Source organism: Micropterus dolomieu, linkage group LG05 (genome assembly GCF_021292245.1).
Source record: "Micropterus dolomieu isolate WLL.071019.BEF.003 ecotype Adirondacks linkage group LG05, ASM2129224v1, whole genome shotgun sequence".
Lineage (NCBI taxonomy): Eukaryota > Metazoa > Chordata > Actinopteri > Centrarchiformes > Centrarchidae > Micropterus > Micropterus dolomieu.
This window is the reverse complement of record NC_060154.1, coordinates 814,891-839,051: the sequence shown is the minus strand read 5'-3', so window position 1 is coordinate 839,051 and position 24,161 is coordinate 814,891. Positions and strand designations below refer to the sequence as shown.

At 41.3% G+C, this 24,161-nt stretch overlaps 1 protein-coding gene across 2 annotated transcripts in view; it reads right to left on the bottom strand.

Annotated features, from left to right (window-relative positions):
• LOC123971510 (phosphodiesterase 4D interacting protein) overlaps window positions 1–24,161 on the bottom strand; it is an 89,521-nt gene that overhangs the window by 25,486 nt on the left and 39,874 nt on the right. For both annotated transcript variants that reach the window (XM_046050388.1, XM_046050387.1), the window contains 3 exons: window positions 6,784–6,894; window positions 4,429–4,505; window positions 78–201 (listed from right to left, as the gene is read on the bottom strand). In XM_046050388.1, coding sequence (XP_045906344.1) covers window positions 78–201; window positions 4,429–4,505; window positions 6,784–6,894 — 312 coding nt within the window. The remainder of the gene's footprint in view (window positions 1–77; window positions 202–4,428; window positions 4,506–6,783; window positions 6,895–24,161) is intronic.

Here is a 24,161-nt window from a genome sequence, read left to right as displayed (position 1 = left end):
AATTCCAATTTATACACACAATAACAAATGAATTCCATGAGAGAATGTGTATTTATGTGTCTTTTATTTATGTGTACCTCTTGTAGCAGCTGAACTTTGGTTTCGAGGATTTCCTGCATGTGGCTGATCTCTTCCTGTCGCTCCGCCAGGCGACGCTGCAGCTCTGCTTCATTCTGATTGGACAGGCTCTCTGCTGTCGACCTGAGGTTGTAGTTTCAGAAAAAAACCCTTTTTTTATAAAGCAAAGCTGCAATTTTCTTTGTCTTTTTAGGGATATAACATTTTGATGACAGAGTGTCTCTAGGCCTTCTTACCAGACCAGTTGACCGCATTAACAAACATTATTTAAAGCAACACCAACTAAACTGTATTGAATATTTATAACATATAAATGCATTTTGACAAAGACTCAAATACTTGTCTCACAAGGTCATAACGTACTGCACTTCAATGTCTATAAACCGCTTCAAATCTATTCACCAGCACAACACCGGTGAAGCTGGGAAATGACTTAATGACTGTTGACTAAAATATATTTTGACATAATAACTCAAATTAGTCGTTCTGATGTTCCGGACCTTTACTTTGGGAAATTTTCTCTAACTGGACCTCTTTGAATTTTAATTGCTTTGGATAAAAGCATCAGTCATGAATAAATGTAATGTAAAGACAATGATTGTACTATACGATCCCCTGCATTTTATTATTTAAATAATAAAAAATGTCATTGAATGTTGAATTTGCACCATGATAAATGATCATGGAAATGGATAATGAGGCCGAGAGACCTGTTTGAGGAAATTGAGGCTTTGTTTAAGGATGAACGGTGCAACATTTCATCTGAGTCAGATGGAGCACTGAGTTCAGCCATTAATCATATTGGTGCAGCACCACCTATAGCTGGACTGTCATTACATTTGTTCAAATCCCTTAATGTGGAAAAGTGCATTTGTCATCAGAATTTAGTTCAAACTGCACAATGTGTTTATTTCAAATCTGCCGCACCCAGAAGAATCTGGCAACCAACTCAATATCATATGTAAAACAATCTGAATGGAGCAATCCTGTTTGAAAGGTGCTATACTAATTAGGTTTGATCGATAGAACCAATTATGGCATGAAATGGAATAAAATTAAAAATAATAAATACATTTCAGGTCTATCCAAGTATGTAAAGAACCAAATGTGGTGAATAATGGATGGAATCGGCACAATATGAGGTAGAAACAACGTGCTCACAGATTTATCTTGATCCAAAGAATGATCCAATTTTAATTCTAAAGAGGCAAAAAACTAAGTCTTTTCCTCAGAATTGTAAACCATCCAGATTCTGACGTCTCATCTCATGATCAATTTGATTATTAGACGACAGACTAAACAACTCATTCAATATGTGGCCTCGGGGATAACCACCTTCCCCTTGCAATTAATGTTTATTTCAAGTGCTTATGATGTTAGCGGAGGAGGTCTGAAGTTCAGGTGCGGTGGCCCACCTCCGCTATAAACCACTGTGGAGACACCTGGTTTTACAAAAGACCACATGTTTTCCGGCTGTTGCTTAACTTTCTGCTCACAGAACTTTGAGATCTCCTGCTAATAAGCAGACACAGAAAACAGAGGCAACAACAAGGCAGACTTAAACACAGTGAACTTTGAGTCCAGTGGGGGAAATGTCTCTGTCTGGGATATTTATGATAAAGCCAGTCTGTCACTGCCCCACCACTCAGCAACTTCAACAGCCAGAAGGTCACACTCCGCTTTTCCTCATCACATCTATCAGTCAGGCGCTAGCTAAGAGCTCCAGTGATAAACTGTGGCCAGAGAGTTTATTTATAAAACAGCGGGGCAGAGAGAGAGAAAGAGAAAATGCTTCAGCACTGACCCCAAACTCCACCCTGACATGCATTTACTCTCCTCAAAGGCTGGAATCTTTGCTCCTTTTCATTATTTGGATTGTGAAGTGCTGAATCGACTGATTGAACTAATTACTATGCGTATACTGGCTGCATGACTACACAGTGTGACTGAGCTAATGGTGTTTTTCACGGCGTCCACACATGTGTTGATTCTCTTTCCATTTCTTGTAATACATACAAGTATAGACGGGGTTTAACATGATGACTGGAAAAATAATGACACAAAACAAACCAAAACCAGTGTTTCTAAATGTACCTTCAGAAAAATCTTTTCCCTACCATACATGCGTAATTCCATCTGTGTGCACAAACTAGGGCTATGGAGAAACACTTGAGCGGGCGTTGCCACAGTGAGAACAAATAAAATATTTTCTATAAGGAAAATCCCCATACTTTAATGAGCCAGTAAAAATATGACGTATTGCATAGACAGCCCAGTGTCCCTTAAAGAGGTGGTATTATGCTCATTTTCAGGTTCAAAATCTTATTTAGGGGTCGTAGCAAGACAGGTTTACGTGGTTTAACTTTCAAAAAACACCATATTTTTGTCATACTGCACATTACTGCAGCTCCTCCTATCCGAAGGAATGGGGAGAGAACCAGAGAGCTTCACTTTCACTGGTAGCCAGGACATAAAAACTACATGACTAGAATCTGCAGTAAAATCTGATTAAAATTGCTGAGAAAGTTCAACGACTTTGCCCCAAAATAAGGTTTAAAAAGCGTTTTTCTCGACCGGTTATACTTCTCTCCTGCACAAGCGCAGTAGAAATAAAATAAACCCTTATGTCAGTGGAACCACACGATTGGCTGAAATACAATTCCCGCTTTGGCTGTTAAAAGCTTGGCTTTCAAGCGGGAGGGGCGGGATAACCGGCATCTTTGCTGTTACAGGCTTTCCCCACAGAGTTGTATTGAGTGGCGTGTCTCCTCTGAAATATCACTGGGTCCCCTTACCAGCTTAGCAACATGGAGCAAGAGTTTCAGAGAGGTGAGTTATTAATCTGTAACAAAAGTTTCTTTCATCTTTAAAGTTTCACTGTCTGGAGGGCAGCTAGTGTTTGGAAGGGGGAGGAGAGGTGTGTGCCGCAGCTCAGTGTTTTTGAGGGCGTGTCGGAGTAGCCGATTGGCGAGCGTTGTATGATGCGCATTTAGGGATGAAAGGGAAGCGGTTGGACTACAAACCAGCTGTTCTCAGGCAGTTTAGAGCAGAGCTTTCTGTGGGAGATGGGAACTCCCTTTGGGCTGGACTTTGGGCTTTTTAACTTTGCAAACCTGTTACATTCACAAAAAAGGTATAAACTCAATAAAGGAGAGGGAAAAAAGACAAAAAGCAGAATACCATCACTTTAAAATCCATTATTGGATGACACTGCAGCACTAATATAATACCGTGCAAGAAGGAGCATAACATTCGTGTCTCTTATATAAACCTAAACTGACCTTAAAGAATCAGTTCCCCACGTTTATGAAAGGTAAGGTGTCTATTCATACAGATGGTCCCAGGATTTGATATATCTTTATTTGAGATTTCTGCATCCACAACAATGAAAATCAAAAAATGAATTTGTAGCGCTAAAAGTATTAGTAATGTGGCGTTAAAAGAATTTCTACAGAAGAAACAGTCACAATGGATCCTGTTGACAGCAATGTCAGATATTAATGAGTTCTGATATCTCAAAACCTGGACCAATAACACCATCTGCATGCTTAGGTAATATTAAGATTTGGCGGTAAAATGGTATTAGAAAAACATCAGCACTAAACTTTCAAAAACATTGGAACTGAACTTATTCTACAGGTTATAGACTTTATATCATCCTGATGTTTGGTGAGTGAGGCTGCAGCAGAGAGGAGTTAAAGCACAGATCCACTAAAAGAGAGACAGCTGCCTCGCAGACAGGTGCTAGAGCTCAAATAGTTCCCAACTCAGCTACGCAACAAACCACAAGACACCTCTGCCCTTTCCTCTCACTACTGCCTTACTCTCTATGTCCTGCCCCTTCAAAACAAACCTCACCCCCACTCCGACTCCTCACCCTCATCCCCCCCTCCGTCCCAGAACACAGAGCCACTTCATCCTCTTCAAAAGCATTTCAGCGCGAGTCCATACATGGCATTCCTCAGAGCTTAGTCCGTGTTGTGATAGCTAGGTGAGTCTACAGGCCAGCGGGCTCGCGTGTGATGAGAGGCCGCCGGGTCCCGTGGGCGCCCAAGCTCTGATGTATTGATAGACTCATGGGAAATAATCAAACTGGCGATGAAAAGACTGTTTTTGTAGTTCTCTGTCAGGTTTCTCTAAAGGCATTTCAACAAATCTGTGCAGCACAAGCAGCAAAATACTTGAACCCACTTGTGAATATATTTTTTAGACTGTTCAAGAGGGCTTAATATTCTCTGGGTGAGTGATTTGTTAGATACATTTGGAGTTTCAAGACCTGGGGATTCTCAAACTAATACAATCATGGTCACTGAGAGGGTCAAGAAATGTGAAACACAGTCAAATACTCACAGCGCTTTGTCCAGAAGCTGTTGTTTCTCCTCAAGTTCGTTTTTCAAACTCTCCACTTCAACCTTCAGCTCGATGTTCTGGAAAAGAGATTCATTGAACAAAAGAGTGTTTTACGTAAGAAGAATACATCTTAAATGATTTTATGCATTTGTAATCATTGATTGGTTGTCTCAGTGGGATATTAAGTCAAAATTGCATGTATTTTAATTTTGTTGAGTAGTGGGGAGTAAAAAACACATTCACTGATAATATCACATGATGTTTCTTTTGACCTTGATAGCGATAATGTGAGAATATGTCAGGGATGACTTGTTGTGTTTTCAGGAGGTATTTACAAGAAAAAAAGAAATGGATGTGCCCTTCCAGGAATTATGAACTCTATTGAATGATTTGATAATTATGAAACTCCCGGTGCACTCTTAATACAATTTCCAACAAATGAATTGCTTGAATCTATTTCAGTTAAACTGATAATAGCTACAACAAGCAGCGACACATAAACAGAAGTTCAAGTCCAGTCCTGAATCTCTGCAAGAACTTACTCAATCAGAACAAGCAGGTCAGGTCAGGCAGGTTATTAATAAATTGATTGTGATTAATTATGATAGAGATTTTAGGCTACACTGTCAAGCTTTCAGATACATTGGCTACAAACAGCTTGGTATTAGCATAATAATTCACTCTAAGGAGTTCAGTAGTGCAGAGAGAAACAAAATGAGCTTCCTAGGTTGCACGTGCTGACCTGTATATCAGGGAGCTCTGTAGGACTATAAATAGCTGGTAGGGATATGAGCACCTGCTGTATCTGTCTCCTTTGCAGTCCCCCCATGGCCCCAATGTAATATCCACCACTCTCCCCTCCCTCCTCCTCCCCCCTGCACCCAGCAACACCTCCACTTTTAACTTTTGGCTCTGAACGCAGCAACAAACTGGACTGAACTGGCCGTCCGGTCTCTCACGTGCAGTTTATCTGCCTGCAGTGGTGATTTACTTTTCTGTACACCCATCTGGGATCACAGTTCAGTGCTCCTGTAGTGAAGGTCCGATTACTGACGTGCTGACACACAACACAGGTGTTGCTGCTTCTACCATACTCGCATGCAACATGTATACACTCATGCAGCGTGCGCACATGAAATTAAACTAGAAGAGGGCATGCACAGTGTGCAGGCATGCATGCAAACAGCAGGCCTGAGGGCTCTCAGGCTAACATGATGTGGGTCACTGGGTCTATAGTGGCCGACAGGAAAAGACAGACAGTGCAGGGGCAGTTAAAACAACCATTCTCTCAGCAGACATGTGGGTCTCTTAGATATACTGTTTGTGCCCTTCATCTTTTCTAAGAGGCAAAGCGCATTGTTTGATGCGTTTTCAATTTTCCTTGAAAACTCAGATTATTCAGGAGGAGGAGTTTCAACTGTTCTTCATCCAGGTTTAATGTCCTCGTGCATTTCAGAGGTGCCATGTTTCCCTCTGCAAGGAAACAGTGTGAAGCACTGTTTACAGTAAAAAGGGTCCTCTGTGTCAAGTACGGCTCAGAATGAGATCATACAGAACAGCTTTCAAATGTCTGAAATGTGATTTTCTTTTCATAAAAACTGTACTAAAATTTTTCACTAAGAGCCAGATTACTGTAATATGAGAATACATGTTCTAATAAATAGATGCTTACAGTACACAAAGGTGAAGCTGTGCTGTACTGGTAGCCTGTGATGGAATATATTTGCATGATTAAAAACATCTTGAACATCTTTTGGTTTACCACAGCTTCACTCTTAGACTGTAGCCTGTAGCGGGCCTCTGACAGCCCTCTCCTCTGTCCACTGGCCAAATTCATCTACCTGCTATATTAAACACGGCTGATATAGGAGGCTTTGCATCTTAAAGAAGGTGTCTATCTAAACGGGCTCACCATCATCCTGCTCTCTATTCATGTCACAGTAGATGTAAATACTGTGACAGTGAATTGTTACTTTAATTCTCACAGACTCATAAATAAAAATACTCCAGACACTTTCCGAGCTCAGTGGAGGAAACCACAGAGTTCACAGCGGCTGAGAGACTTTGAAAGTTTTGAGACAAACTGTAGCTTGCAGCCTCTGAGTCCCAGTCATCCTCAAATGCAAAAACTTCTGACTGGCAGACTGTATGAACTGTTGCTGAGCAGCCTGAGACCTGCTGTCAGTACTAATAACTGTCAGTACAAACCTGCAGCTCTGACGACATGGCTGACTGCTCTGTAGAGCAGATAACTACACACTTTCATAGTGCATGCAGACACAGAGGATTTTGAATGATTCCCTGCATGCATTGCATCATCAGTCCTTTCATTCACAGATGAATTTTTTCACTCACCCTCTTGTGCACATCATCGCTGCTCTCCTCAAACTTCTGCTGGATCTTCTCCTCCAGGAAGTAGATCCTGAGCTTCAGGCTGAAGTTCTCCTTCTTCAGGTCGTTCAGGTGCTGCGAGATAGTGCGGCAACCGCGGAAAGCAGAGTTAGACATGATGACAGGTGGCTCCTCTGTAGGGGGCATCGCAGCCCCCCATTTAGTACGGCATAATATGTGAAAAGACAGGGCTGAAGAGAATCAGAGCTGTCCTGACTAAAGAATCAAGCTATCCAGACAATAGGGAAAAGAGATCAGGTCTGTGCTCGGTCCTGCCGTCACACATCAACAGGCAGGAACAAGAACACAGTCGTGGTCAAAACATAAAGTGGACATGAGCTCCTCTCAGTTTGGATTTGTCACAGGAGGGTCGGGGATGGCCCACAGGCTGGCAACAGGGGATATGGGAGGGGAGAGGGGGCAAGGGGATCTTTCCTTTTTTACCCTCAGGAGTCATGCCAAGAATCTGAGACAGTAGAGCGAGAGTGTGTGTGTCTGTCTGTGTGTGTGTGTTGATAACAGGCACAAGTGCTGAGCTGCTGTAACATTCAGACTTGTGTGAATGTGTGGGAGACTTGATCAGTGTGTTTTCCTTCCATCTGACCTTTGTTTAATTAGGGTGGTGGACTACAGCATAGGTCATTTGTTAGAGAGAAAAATTAAGAAAACCTCTGCTCGTCTTGCAAAAAATGACAGTTGTCTACCTAAAGCAAAGGCGGCTAAAGAGTGGTGTTACCCAGCTGCAAAAACTTCATAGGTAGTGAATGGTTGGGCACTGCAGAACCTGTATTCAACAACAATGTGGTTTATGACTTTTAACTGAAGCGTATGCCCTCCAACAACAATGACAGGAACAAGTTGTACTGATATAGATCAGTGAACTGGACTGATGAACATGAATGTGAAGCAAGCTGTTCAAAATACCCTAACAAACAGAGGTACCAGTGGAGCGATCGATAAGAATTACAGCCAGTGAAAAAGCAGATCCTTCATGGAGGAGGAAGCACAAATAACCCTTGATGGAAAATCCCTCATATAGTCGAGAAAAGATGGGATAGGGAATTCAGAAGACAGGAACAACGTTACAAAAGAAAAATCAGCTTAAACTAAAAAACAAAACATGTGCATCTGCATTACGCATCATATTGTTGGAGCAAGGAACGGTGGGATGGCAATGTCTCAGAAAAGCTTTGATTTGCATTCGATGTCTAGGTTAAAATTAGTCGTGTTGACTGCAAATGACCAAAACTACATGAACTACAGGAAACAGAAAAGAAGAAGAATTTGAACTTCTGAAAGTTACAAACACCTTCCATGTAAGTTTACTCCATCCAGAACCCTCCTGATCCACCTCACCCTGGCAGAAAAAAGCCAATTCCATGCAGCTCATGGGAGAAATCAGTCTCTGGCCACAAGGAGGTGCTAACGCTCTACCTAAGCTCAGGGAATTCCAACATCTCTGCAGATCTCAGAGAGAAAGGCAGCTATCCAGGGGCTATTTAAAGAAGCCGTTGCCCGCGGCTGTCACTGAGGAATGTTGCGCTGGGAGATGCTGATCACACAAGGGCCGTCCAATGTGCTGGCAAACAGTATGAGGCTGACTGACTGCAGATTAGAATTACACACGAGCATATGGCTGAATGCAGGAACACATGTTGTATTCACATTCTGCACATGACAGCTATACTCAGATAGACGAGAAAATATAAGCAGATAGAAAATTCAAGACACAAACATACACTCACACTGGATTAAGAGCTCCATGGGTCCCTAATGGACTATATTTAACACTAATTTCTTAGTGTTTCCTCTAAAACCTCATTTTGTGTAAAGCTGGACCACAAAATTATGACTGCAGATCTGTGTAAAATAACCACACATGTGTTTCTCATAGTGCCCACGTCAATAAAGCAAAGATATAGCTGTCACTTCCCTTATATTTAATTTCGTCTTAGTCTCATTTGTTGCCAGCAATTTTAACATTTTCAAAAATCTGAATAGGCAAACGATGGGTCGTAGGATGTGGGAGCAAAAAGTTTGGATTTGGATCTGATAATAACTGCTACACTGAAGCCTTCACACAGTAAAAACAGAGGGAATTGGGTGTGAAATCAGCACTGTGTGAAACATCTTTAAAGCAACGTAACCAAGTTTTAGCTTGAGCACACCAACTTAATACAGTATATTCAGAAAATGCATTCAGAAAACCATTTTTTGAAGCCAAAGAACTGGTGTTGCTCTAAATACTAAAGGCTAGAACCAAGACCACTTGATAGAATAATACAGTGATTTTACATATAATTTGCCAACTTAAAAAAAAGTAGATTTAGTGTCGATTTACTTTCCATCCATCCATTGTAAACTGCTTATCCTGTGTGCAGGGTCGCTGTGGGCTGGAGCCAATCCCAGCTGACATCAGGCGAAAGGCTGGGTACACCCTGGACAGGTCGCCAGTCCATCGCAGGGCCAGACATAGACAAACAACCAGTCACCCTCACATCTAAGGACAATTTAAGGTCACCAATCAACCTAGTCTGCATGTCTTTGGACGGTGGGAGGAAGGCGGAGCACCCGGAGAGAACCCACGCAGACACGGGGAGAACATGCAAACTCCACACAGAAAGGCCGGGGCAACCGGGGTTTGAACCCACGACCTTCTTGCTGTGAGGGGACAGCGCTATCCGGACCGCTGGCATTTGTAAAGAAGAAAATTTATGTTGCTATCATATTTAGTTAAGGGCTTAAACTAATTACTAATTAAATTATAGATAAATCTTTCCACTTTCCTTTATTCTTTAATTGTTTGAGTCTAAATGTCATCCCAGAACCCACGGTGACGCCTACAAACATTTTTTGTCCGACCAACTGTCCTAAACCAACTTTACGACGACAAAAAAGAACAAAACAGCAACTGAGACGCTGGAACTAAAGAAAACTTCTTGACATCGTTGTTGAGAAATGACTTAAACGAGTAATCAATCCTAAAAATTTAAAATCAGCTGACTAATCGATTGTGTCAGCACCATTGTTGTCAGAATTTGTACTTGATTTTAAATTTGCAAACTTTTGCAAACTAAATTTTGTGTGAGCACTACTTCATCATGTGCATTTTAAACACACAAAACTATGTGGACGACTATGTGACCTCGACCCCTCCAACACCTTCGATGAACTAGATAAACTGGAACATCAACTGCGAGCACCTACAGCTGCAATGTTCGAGTGTCCACATACTTCTGGCCACAAACATCCACAGCAAGATTGGATGACTAATGAACACATTTGACAGAGCTATTTGTCAATAACCAATAATCAAAAGGAGAGAATTAACCAAACATATATTGCTCGTGACAACACTTTCGAACAATTGCAGTCTGACAGAGTTTTAAAAACACAAAACCACAATAATTCTTCCAAAAATCAAACCAGATGACATTTCTGGGTTGTTATCTGCTTTTGGACACATGTTGTAAGAGGTGATCAGTGATTGAATTGGACACACTCTGTCTCTCTCTCTCTCTCTCTCACACACACACACACACACACACGACTGATGGTTTTTTGGCCAAAACGGCAGAGGGAGTGCATCCCCTACATTGAAAACTGAAAGCCAATCTGGACTCGACGAGCGCTGGAGAAGAGATGCCGGCCGCAGCAGCTCATCCAGAGGTCACGCAGAGACAGACAAAGGCAGAATTTATTACAACACAACGTTCCCGTGAAATGAAATCATCATAATTCTGCAGGACTTTTCCAGCATCGGAGCATAATCCAATACTAGAGAAGGGAAAAAAGGAGCATTAGAACATTTTTCCATGCTCACGATGCTCAAACTTCTACCCCACTGCTTCCTTTTATTTAAGAACAAACTCGGACCCGTTATTAGAATCAGAAAAGATTAAGACCTGAAATATCTGGGTAAAAGGGAGGATCCATGTCAGAAATCTTCCATGTTCCCTTTACCCTTTTCTGTCCATTTGCATCCACCATTAACAGCTGTTTTGTTGCCCTGACTTGTGGGAAGGCAGCCACCCAACAGTTTACTAAAAAGCCACGCCTACTGCTACATCTTTGCGTTGAGAAAGGTTTAAAAACCACCTCTACAGGAATGGGAGTGTAATTGGGAGTTTGCATGTGACTGTGTGAGCGAATGTGTGTGTGTGTGTGCTTTGGATTGGCAGAGTTCTGGGAGTTTTCCCCCTTTACTGGTAACAGGAGCTCCTTGATGCCAGCTAGCTCAACATTTTCCAGCCCTGCTCTCTGGCAGTGCCAAACCCCTAATGCAATTCTGCAGGGGGAATGTCTGATTGTGTTTATTGTGCTGCCACGGTCCACGGTAGACATGGTGGTTAAAAATTATCATTTGTAAACCTAATTAAATCGTCGAGAGAGCCACTAAAAATATCCCCAGGAGCTAATTTAAATCCTGGACAGAAAGAAGGGAGACGCGCTGTAGAGAAACCAGATAAAACCTGCACCCTGGGTGGATGCTACAAACATAGTTTTTTATTTAACGTCAAGTGATTTAAATTTATAGAGTGCCTTAACAGAATAGTTCATCAATTTGAAATGTACCTGTATGTCTGTGTGTTAAGTACGGAGCTGGAGCTAGCTTAGCCTAATGAATGGAAACAGGGGGAAACAGGTAGCCTTGCTCTCCCTATTTCAAAAGCACACCAACCAATATCTTTAACGCTCACTACCTAACATGACCAAAACCTGTCTATATCTGGCAACACGTATTTCCTGAGATTATTACACTTTTCACACACTGCACAGTTGTGCAGCAAATTGTAAATGTGGACTGATTGCATGCAAAGGCAGAGCAAGGACACATCTGGATGCAAACTAGCCCTGGGCAGTACAACTTGAGTGAAGACACATCTGTACGAGTTGAAAATGTTTCAACTACAGCAAAATATTGTACCTTATGACTCCACTTGAGATATTGGACGACGTGGACGGATCTGGAGGACAATAATATTTAATGAGCTGGAGCTCCTGGTCAGTTTGGAGATGAGTCAAAGACTGAGCTGACCTGTCAACACACACTTAGTCGATTTGTGTGTTGCTACAGTTGGAACATTTGCACGCATACAGCGTCTGAACACACCTTCCACCTGCAACAACTGATTTTATTGGCAAAACGAGTCGTGAGCACAAGATGCCTTTTAAACTGATATGTTGAAGTTGTTCATCCAGAAGTTATGGAGCAACTTTATAATTCATTTGGAGTTTTCTTTGTGTCCAATATTCGCTTTTAACTCTGTGTGCAGGTCTCCACCAGCTGCACTCTGTTCACTGGCTAGTCTCTTATATTCATACAGCCTCCTCAAGGCGGGAATGTTATTCAGCCTCGCTGCTCTGTATAAAGCGTACAAACATGAAATAGGGGCACACTGGAGCAGCTTTATGCCGGTGTTGTTTGGTTCAGAGAAAAAAAAGCAAAGCTGCCTCAATGACGAGTCTTCGTTATGGCAGTTTTGCGGGTCTCTGTTTGAAAAGGACTACTGTGTCTCTCTGCAGTTTGGGCTTCTTCTTTAAAAACAGCTGCTTGCTGCGGCCAAAAACGACGCTATAAGAGCGGTGAGAGTGAACAAACCGACAGGTGAATATGACTCATAAGGTTCAAACAAAGTAGGGCTTTTAAAGTCAGACATTTTGACATTACAGAGACAAAAAGAGTGTTGTGTGTGTTCACTGTTAACAAGACTGCAAATACAAAACAGCACAGAGCAGTTTCTTCTATATTTAAAGCAATATGGGGGAGTGTGATGATTTGAAAGAGCATTAAATCTTCCAGACAGCTCATTGCTGAAGACTTCAGAGGTCACACTGCTGTTATGAGTGAGTATGGCACAGAGACTGTGAGCCACATTCATTCTGACCACACACACTGAATCAATATAATTGAGGTTCACTGCAAATGTCCATAAAAAATTAAACTCAATGTCAAAGTCTCAGTGACAGATTATAACTTTACCCTTAAAATAGATTAACAACGGAGAGAAGGCCACATGCTACTGTTCTCACACTGTTAACAAAAACCAATGTTAAATACATGCAAACAACTTTTAACAAGTGTGTAAAATAACCCAGTTTATTTTTCTGAGATGGAACTATATTTATTTCCATTTCATTTTCCAGCGAATAATCATTTATCCTCACACCACAAGGCTCATAATGATCTACAAACCAGTTGGGCTGGCGTTCAGAGAAAATACAGCTCAGTGCTTGAGATTTATTTATTAGGAAAATTTATCAAGCAGAAAATTTAAAGACTGGCTGTCTCCAAAGGAAAGCATGCCGAGGGGCGACAGGGCCCGAGCGAACCCGACCAAAATGCAAAGTGATGTAATGAACTACACACTAAATGAGTCTGGACTGTCAGCAGAACAAGCAACTAGACAGAACGTCAAGTAAACTTTATGCAAATTTACAGCTAGAAGCACAAAATCATCTAAACGTACATGTTATTCAGATTGTGAGAGAACATGTATGAGAAGCGCAGCTCTAAATAAACCATGGGCTGTATTACTAATTAAACTTTATTAGTGCATGTGCTGCAACAAATTACTTCAAATTGGTGTAGGGAAACAATATAAGACTTTCCAGTGCAAGAAAAGCTGGAATACAGTAAAAGCTTGTGGTTTAACATTTACCCCTTGTTTTCTTCAAACATGGCTCTAAAATTTTAGCTGCATACAAAATGGCAAGTATGCCATTTATCAGCATTATTAACTGCTGTTCGCAAACAATGAACAGCTACATCTACGGCTACAGCTGCTAACATCGCCGGTGCATCAGTCAGGTACTACTGCAAACTCTACAGAGCTCTTTCAAGACTCTAACGGGGTAATAGTTTGATGCAACATATATTTATATTTGGAGTATTTTTTTTTCTACAATCATGTTGAGTAAATTGATGTCTGTGTTGGAGCTGGGTGACTTGGATAAAGTCTGTAATGGTTGTTAATGGAACAGAAACATACTCTGGGTTCTGCTGTAGATTTCAGAAAACTACTGGTGTTCAAGGGAGGGTGGGGCACAGTTTGTCAGAAGTGACGTCATTCAGCAGCATAACTCTCTACAGTGTAACACTATGTATATTTAACACTGGTCAATTATAATTTTAGATTAGATTTGCGTCATGTAGGATGATATATCGGCCTTGTGAGTGCAGGTGTAGTCAGATTCTGGTTTTCTGAATATATCAGATATTTGTCTATCACTGAATGGTATGCAGTTGTGTTCAGAATAATGGTGTTCATATACTGTAATTCATGATATAGTAAATTTCATGGAAAGTCAATTCAGGAAGCAGTTACAGTCTAACAGATGAGAATACCTGTTGAAATATAAACTTAAATAATCAAGTTACTTTATTACTTTGATGCAAATCTCCAATAAATTTATTTCTGCTTAATACAGTCCTGTTTAATGATTAGCAATGTCGCCCACAATAACCTATAACTACAATATATATATTTTAAAATGACAGTATTTAAATCTCAACTCTGTTTTATTTTCTTGATTATTATCACACAAATCAATATCAAAACATGCTTTCATGTCTAAAAGAATCCTAATTCAAAAGTCCCATCTGTAGATCATAGACTTTAAGTGCAATGGTAACCTTATGATCTAAGCACCATCAATGTGTCTCATAAAGCAGTCAGTCCCGTAACAGTCAGTTCAAACCACCAGGGAGCACTTTTCATTAATAAATAAGTCTAATGCGAACTACATGAACTTCAAAGTATAAAGAACAGACTTTTAACAAGTACAGATCTCTATGTGTCACAACAGTTAGAGACAGAAGACATTACAGGGTGAGGAGGATTTCTGAATGTAGACCTCATCTGCCTTCTTTCCCTCTTTGGTTTTGATAAAATCATTCCCAGATGTGGTGGCAGCAGCTGTATGCGAGTGAAGGATGGTGCGGTGTGAAGGAGGTGGCAGCGGAGGGTCGATCGATAGGGAGCCTTCAGCTCAGTTCCAGCCTCCCATCAGGGTTTGTGAGGATGGAACTGCACACACGGAGTGCGGAGTCTTTCTGTATGGAGGCCGTTTGATGGTTTTTCCAGCCTGTCTGCCAACTTTAATGCGGTGGGGGGAAAAAAAAAACCCCTGACAAAACAAACAAAGAAACACCCGACTGTGTGACGTGTTAGCTTCCAACACATCAACACATTAAGTTCAAGGGATTTTACACACATGAACTCTTACTTTCCAACCGTCTAAGATGGGTTTGATGCTGTGCAAAAGCACAATGTACATCCCAGAATGTGCACAGAGAGGACTGATCTAAACTAAATGCTTTCTCCTGTTTATTAAAGCTGTTTAATGGCGCCTTCATGATGTCGTCCATGACAACGTGACCACTGGCATTGGGAAATGACTTAATCGGCTATTTTTAATGGGTTTACCGGCGTTTAAAAAAACGTGCATGTATCGGCATAATTTTGGTGTAAAAAGGGTACAACAGTTGCACATCAAGAAGAGGTCAAGATGAGTGTGTTGCATGCAGGCTGCGGTGGCGGTTTCAGGGGGAAAGAGCAGGTCATACGGCTGAAAAAACCCTGGCTGGCCGCTGTGTTTTTAACTGCAGCCCTCTCTGCGTTTCCATGGCTATTTACTCTGAGCGCCATTGTTTTGCTTTAATGATGCCAAGAGGACAAGAGGCATGAAGCAAAACAGGATCTGAATCTCTTTAAACAGCACACAGAAACACACTGACTCCAGACGTTCATATGCAGACTGGGGCTGTGGAGCGAGGCCTGAGCTGGATGTGGATTATTCACCTCTTCTCCACAGCGGGTAAAAGCGAGGGCCCGAGCCAATTCTACTTTATAACACAGGATCAAAACCGCTCTTCATTTATATGAAACCAAAGCCTGCCGGCAAATCATCTCGGCTGACATGGGGATCTGAATGAAATCACATTCAAGGCTGTTTGGGGAGGAAGCATGAGGCATAAATAACAAGCAAACCCTGATTAGCTCTATAAAGATCTGTAGCACAAAACGGTTTCAGGATACTCTGCTGTTTTATCCCAGTTTTCATTTTGTTGCTACATGACCTGAGGAAACCATAACATTTCTGCTTTAAATCTGAATTGCAACCTCCTGCACAACTAATGAAGTTAGAATAACTGAGGTTAGGGAGCAGGTCCAAGGCTTAAAGCACCTCTAACCTAGTTAACCCTTCTTCTGCTCTTTGTCTCCCTTTCCCGTGCTCATTTACCTTCCTGCAGCATTCCTTCATCCACCCATTGCTACTCACACCGATCTCATCCCTGTTTGCTTCCTCTCCCTTACCCAATACCGTGCATGCATCAGACTTCCTATGTTCTTTCCTTTTCTTACATCCATCCATCCTCAACGTCCAATACATGACAGCAACATGACAGCATGCTACATATGTTGTAGCATGGTTCTTGCTAGCGAAACTGCACATTCTGTTTGTTCAATGACCCCCTGGACTGTCATCAGGGCCAGGTACTGTTTGAAATGTTTTGACCCGTCCAAATTGGCAACTTTTTGGTTGAGATATAACGACATAATAGAAATTAAATCTCTTTGCTTGCAGTTGGAGGATTATTTGGCCCTACTGAATGCATCCGTCCCAACAACGTCATTTCAGTCGGCACAGATGTGGCATCAGGTAACAGGCACAGAAATCAAAGGCATATGATGATTTTAGAGTTTTAATATGATTCGACTTGTAATAGTCTGTGCAAGCTCCATTTCCATCTCATCCACACTCACTGCCATTTTTGTGTTTCTATGTTTCTGGCTTGGGCACAGGAAGACAACATTAATCCCTCCCGCAAAGCTTTGGCTTGGTTTGGCCTGCTGAATTACTGAAAAATACGAATAGCAACTCGGAGATCTCGAGCCAGGCTACATTTTCTACAAGGACGTTCAGTGTTTAAATGTTCCTCATCACAAACAGCTACAGACAGATTTTAAGACACAAATCAGCTGGTTCTCAGAAACTGAAATTCAATACACAGCTGTCTCTGTAATTGGGAATCACAGAAAAATAAGCAAGCAATAAATGTGACCTTGGAGCCCTTGGTTTGGCCTTGTTCGGTCCTAAAGTGGAAACCACAGTTTTCTATTTAAAGGTTACGGCTACCATAGTGTGTAACAGTCTATTTCAGTTTTAACGACAACTGATGTCATGTGTTTTGTAAGGAGCAGGAAGTCATAAATACAGTATCTGATTCAGGGTAGATTGAGTCATTAATCCCTGCTCTCTGACTGAAAGGCCTTCTGGGGCTAATCAACAAGAGGGCCCATCCATCGCTACAAAGACTGTCTGTTATATCACACCAAGTACCTTCACTAGATACACACAGATCATTCTCTGCCAGGTGGAACCCAAGCTGGACAGGTTTAATTTTACTGGACGGATAACTTTAAAAGGCTGGAGGTGACTCCAGCTCTGTGTGAGCACGATCATTGGATCAGGATCAGATGTTCCCGCACCACTTCCCCTCCTGACCCAGGCTGTCTGAGATACCTGACCCCCGGAAGTGAGCACAGGCTGTGACGGATGGCCTGGAGCCTGGATCTCGGCTTGATGATGCAGCGTGATACTCCCACAGAGAGGAGAGAGGAGAGAGGGGAGCAGGACCTGGACTCAGGCAGCTCCTGGGGCTAAAACACAGCTGCTGCTGCTGCTGCTGATGGCTATGAGTCTGACCAGCCTGCCAAAGAGGAAGCCTTGTCCACTCAACACTGATGGGTCAGTGCAACCTGTGCGTCAAGGTCCATGTTTATAGAATTAAGGGATTTCTGGTTGACTTCCAGGAATTTTGTGTAACTACATATGCATACATCTGTTTGTGAGATGGTGGGTGTGTATGAACATTTCTGTGTCTGTAGACAGGCTGACGTCTCTCCCTTGTACCTATATCTGAGTATTTATTGCTCTGTGTTTTGCCAGAACGAAGGCAAGAGGCAGAAAAAAATCTGAAATCTGAGCCAACAAACAGCTTTTTCTGGATGCAGATCTGACACCCAACACTCTTTTACAGCGTTGCCTCCATCTCTCCTTCATCCTTCCATCCTCCTCCATTCAGAGGTGTGAGTGCTGTGAGTCAGCCAGACAGGAAATTACCTCAGCCAGAGACGGGGAGGAGGAGGAGGAGGGGGGTTCAACACAAAGGTAAAAGCATAATTTACTCAAGAGGGTAAGTTGAGCTGAGATAAATGGGGGAAGGAGGAGGAGGTGGCACTTATCAGCTGGAGGCAAATGTGACTGTGTGTGTGTTGTGTGGGCATATCTGTGTGTAAATCCAAATGTTGCACAAAGTGGTTTTTCCTGCAACAAATAGTTGATTGAATCAAATGAGAATCAATTTACAGTTTTAATTAATCAATCAAGTGATTGATTAATTAAAAGCGTAAAACATTCTCTGTTTCCAGTTTCTCCAATCTGATTTACTGCTTTGTTGTGAATTGAATATCTTTGGCTTTCAGGCTGTTAGTTGGACAAAACAATCAATTTGATTGAGTATTTTTCAAAATTTCATCGACAAAACCTCCACTGAAAATAAAATAGATCATGCTAATTATAGAGAATGAATGAGATAATTATTAGAGTATGCCCTAGCAATTTGAATTTATAGAAATCTTCACAGACCTAATTGAATTATTAAAATGCAACAGATAATCTGTGTATTATTGTGACCCCACCAGATCCAATTTACAAGCAAATCATCTGCATATGTGTTAATAATTTATCTACGTGAAAATTTTTGCATGTAATGGGTGAATTGTTGCAATCTGCACACTCTGCTTGCTCTATTTAATTTCTGTATAGTGTAACTCCTGGAGGATGCTGTAAGTACATCATCTATTGTGTTGAATACTTTCCACAAATGGCACAAGTTTAAACTATTAAAACAGCAAACCTTGTAAAAATAAATCATGCATCTTCCTGCTGCTTCCCAATTTTACAACATTAATAAAAGCAGAAAAGTCATGTAAAGGTGGGTAAAGTTTCAGTCTAAGCAGCACACATACTGTGTACAGTATGTGCTCTTATTTCACCTGTAAGTAGCAATCAGTATGCACATGTTCGGGTGACATCAGGGAGTATAATATCAGAGACATCCTGACAACCACACTGTCAATCACAAAGTCATCTGACTGAGTTTTCTCATCCTCTCTCCATCCCAATCCCTCTACATGATTCATGCAGTCAGTCATCTGTCTGACGGGGAAATCTAGCATGAGGTTTAAGGATAGTGAAGGAAATAAAGAGAATTCATTATATGCTCAAGAGTATGTGGAGTAATTTGTACTTTTGGCCTGGTCTGTTTTCCTGGTTTGATTCCCCTCATTTTTTATTGATGTGACAGCTCGACATTTACTCATTTATTCACCATTTGAAAGCTCAGTGTGGAACAAAACTTTCATGTGTTCCATATAGGGAAAAACATGTCACCAAAGTTTTAAAATTCAATCCAAACTGATTTAGGATCAGAAAGAGATTTCTGATTTCTATTTCTTTTTTTTTTTTTTTTAACAATCTTTAGCTTCCACAAAAGTATTTTTAGCCTTGTGATTGGATGTTTCTTATTGAAATGCACCTTGGGAGTCGTAGTTGACTTCTCTCCTTATGTCCACAGGCTTGTACTTCCAAAGAATCATATGATATGCTTTAACACAGCTGTTGCAGATGATTCAACCAGGAGAATTATATGTCCATCCAAGATTTTAAGAGCTCCAACTGTCAGTCACCTCACATTATGTATGGTGAAAATGAACAGGACTTTTACTTCTGAATCCCTGCACACTCAAAATTTCTTCCCTTCCCTACTTTTTAGTAATGCTGACTCAGGCAACATGTCCATCAAGAAAAAAAGCAAGAAACCTTTCTTCAAGCATCAACATCTCTGATAACAATATCAAAGCCATGTTTTGGCTAGCATCTAGTGGCTGGTACTGGCAGTGCACCTTAAGACACCTCTGCACCGGCTTCAGCTTTCAGGCCTGGTGTTGGCTGCTTGACTGCAACAAAGTCTTTGTTCTACAGAACTGGCAGAAAAGTTACATCCACAATATCAAACATCTTTCAGGCGCTGCATGTGTTTGCTGACTTTTGGCGCTTGTACTGGAAAGACTTAATTTCTGCAGATCTAGCAGGAAACCATCCTGCTAAGCTAATCTTCCACAAACCTCTCACTTGGCGGGAATGCCAGAGCTAATCAGGAGATGTCAACACACACATACACACTCGGTAATGAGCAGACGCAGAAACATTGCATGTAGAAAGACACATTCTCCGCCGAACACACGAACAGTTGAAAACAATGATAATGACGATTGATTCATCTTCAGATCAACATACACGCTAGACCTCAGGAGGCCTCAAGGAAACCAGAACGAGTCAGCACAATCTGCATGTCTAAACACTGAGTCATTACCAAACCATCTCCTGAGCATAAACTAATACCTGTTCCCAAGCCTGTGCCCTGTACAGGCAGCATGGGCAAGGCCAAGCAAATGCTTTCCATCAGTTTGTGTAAGCAATGATAAACACGTTACGTCCAATCATAAAAGCATGGATTTCATGTTACAGTCGAGGCAGAACTATTGCAGCCAAAATGCCCGGTTTTCCCATGGTTGTATTTCAGAGGGAGAGAAGGTCTGTGTCTCATTTCTGTGTGTTTATGGCAGATCTAAATTATGGTATCAGGTTCGCCCCAAACCGAACCAACTGCCAACTGTCATGGCCGACCCTCCCATATAGGCCACTTTTGTATCTGGGAAGTAGTGTAACCCAATCTATCCCTGAATTTCTGGTTCTCCGCTTGGATTCATTTTTGCCGTACGGGGAGAGAGAGAGCAGACAGGTCTGAAAAAACAAACAGACCTTCAGAACAAAGTCAGTGTTTTTTTTTTTTTTTCGTTCGTTTTTTCCCCAAATAGAAAGCAGAGGAAATGCTGCCGGCAGCCACGTTTTGTGAATGAAGCCCAGCTGACAAACAGAGCAGGACTTGGACTGTAAAGACCTCATGATGTGTGTGTGCATTTGTAAAGACAAAACACACACCTACACGTCGGCACAGACACTATCATGAGTGTAATGACAGGCATGTCAATGATATATCTCAATGTTTCTAATATATTATGGTGTCATTTCACTTGGATTTGCAGTACATAAGTACTCCAAGAGATGGCGATCTTAAAGAGGAAAGCCGGGTGTCAAAAAGCTTTGCAACCCTTCACTCAGCATGAAGGTCAGGACACGATGGCCACAGGGGAATTAAAATTATCCCAAAGTAATTCTGAGGAAACTGTTCTCCACGGCTGCTGAATGTAAACCTGCCAAATCATTTTTTAGTTCCTCTAACTTGTGGGATGCATGCTACAATATAAACACTGTAGGTTCTGTTACACAAGCCCCTCTAAGAGAGACTAAATTCTTTTAAGATTACAGAAAAAATGACGACTGTTTGGTGGTACCCTGAATAAAGCTTGCATTGTACAGATGTACTGTTTATCACTTCAAACTGTAAAAGGTTATTTTGGTCTAGATTAATTACTTTCTCACTTATAATAGGAGAATGTTTCCTTTGACTGGGCTTGTGCAGACTGATGATCAAATTGACTATCAAAGACCACTGTTAATTTAATTATTGGGGCTGTGGAGCAAAATATATTTATCAATTAGGCTCCCAAAACTCCTAATCAGTCTACTGTGGTCTATTCACTTCCATGTAGAAGTAAGAAGAAAGGACGGCTAATAAGTCTGGAAAATTGATGATCCACTCTGCCGGATAAAATGTTAAATTAAATAATGGTGAAACGGGCTCTATGTGCGAGGTGACATAAATACGCTCCATCCAACCTACTGATAAAAGCTTTGCTCTGTGACTGTGAGGGAATTTAACATTGTGCACAAATCAGGTGTTTGTCTTGTAGTCTAGAAATCATAATGTCTTTAAACTAATGAAGGTTATACATCCAGGGGGCACCGCTGCAAGTATATTTCAATCCAAGCTTGCAAATGTGCAATATGTGCCGAATATGTATTCACTGTGAGCCTGTAATTCCTAAAACATATGGCTGGTAATTAGCCGCTGGACTGTTTTCCTTAATTCCTGAAGAATTTAACTTTTTGAGGTTTGAGGCTTTTGTCCAACAGAAGATCCGCACACACACCTACTACAGATGTGTATATAAATTAACTCAGATACTCTACAGACAATGGTGTTACACTTACAGTACAGTATATAAAATACAGTAAGTATACAGTTGCACATACATGCATTGGCGTGTGTGTCTGCAGGTACTGTATATAGGCCTACTGGACGTGTGCCCTCCTTTTTGTTGTCTATGGATGGGAATCAAAGGGACAGAGAGCGGAGCCCGAGGGGCCTCGCTGCAATGAACCATCAGTTGGCAGGATTCGAAGCGACTGTATAATGAGACAAAGAGTCAGAGTGGGGGGAGGAAAAAAAGCAGGAAAAAAGGAGGAATGAATGACGTGATGGAGGGAGGAGGAAGAAGAGGATGGAGCGTCTAAAAAAAGGGGGAGATGTGGGAATGAATCGGGGCAGAAGTCATGTCAACCTCCTTTCAGAAAGCGAGCCAATTAAAATCAACACAAAGTCCTCGGTTGTGTTCACATGGAGCTCTGGTGTGTTGAGCATGAAGGTCAAAGTGATCCACTTGCATTTGGCTTCAACGTGTCCGGATTTGGTGTCCAATCTTTCCCTGACCTTTAAAGACTACTTCAAAAGTTTGCAGCAGATGGATTCACAGAATTTACTATGGATTGCAGCAACCCAAGATACATATTTTTTGAGTATTCCTTTCCTCACAAGGTTTTGGATGACTAAATGTAACCATACGTGACCATACTTTAGAGTAGCGGTTGGCAAATAAGTCTGGCATCTGGCCAAATGTTTTTCAAGCCGTTACATGGCGGGCCAGTCAAATAAATAGATTACTTTTGCACATGCTCACAATAAAATGTGATCCGCATCCATAAACCTATGGATGCTTTTTTCCTTTCCCTGTGGAAATTCAGGGGAATCCAATCACACGTTTTTCTTCCTGCCAGGGTCTTTTGAATGTCGTTCATAACTTTTCAAAGTAAAAGCTCTTAATAAACTTGTCATAAAGTGGCACAACCACTTAAGAGGAAGTGATTGTGTGAGTAACAGTATCTGTCATGACTGAGATCTATTTCAGCACCAGCCGCTATCAATTATTTTATTTATTTATTTTTCTCCTATCAAAGCAATCTGACCGCGGGCCAGATATTCATGCTGGCGGGCCGCTTCTGGCCCGCGGGCCGCCTATTGCTGACCACTGCTTTAGATTATACCATACTGAAAACAGCTGCTTGCTGCTGCTGGAAACGCTGAGACTGGACCAGACTTTCTCTCTAAGTGATGTTTAAACCAAAACTAAGAGCTAAAAGAGGCTAAAAAGCTCAGTGGAGTCGTTTGATCCGCTGTAAAAATAAATCTTAGTTCTATTAACTTCATCACTTAAGTCATCAAGTCTTTTGTTGGTTCGTCACTACAAGAGTGATATATTGTTACTGTAAATGTTATTTATATTGTATACTAATGTACGACTACTATGGTACTGTATGTACAATCTTAACATGCGACATGTTAAAGAAAACTGAACATAATTTGTAGGAGATCCAGTTGAGATTCGAGCAGTGGTAGGAAAAGCACTCATCCTTTTCTTAGGTAAAAGTAGTACAAAAGGAATATTATCACTGATGCATCATCACGTAGCCGTGTTTTAGCTTTACAACTGGTGGAGGTGGAGTTTTAACTATTTCATAAACCATTGGGTGTTTTAATCTATCTGCATCATATTTCATGAAATGATCTTTGTAAAATCTTAATTTGTAAAGTAACTACAGTACAGCAGTTGTCAGATAAATAAAGGTATATTTTCCACTGAAATGTAGTCGAGTAAAAGCTTAAGCTGCATAAAATAGCAATGAAGCATCAAAATCGTACTTAAATACAGCGCTTGAGCACACCTCAACTGAAGACATAAGCAAAAAACTAATTTCTCCCAAGATGAATAGAAAACGCATCTTCTTGACAAACTTTGTTTATGTCACTGCTTTTATTTTCCACGTTAGAAAACCAATGACAGCTGAACAGGACTTTCTGTAAAGCTCTGTGTGTGTTTGTGTGTGCATGCATGTAAAAGTCCAGTTTGTCGGCTGCCACAGTGTCAGTCGGTCTCTGACACATATTGCATTCGTCTCCAAGAGTTTAATTTCAAGCTTTTTTGCTTTAAAGTTTAAATAAAGTACAACATTAAAATAGACCCCCCCCCCCG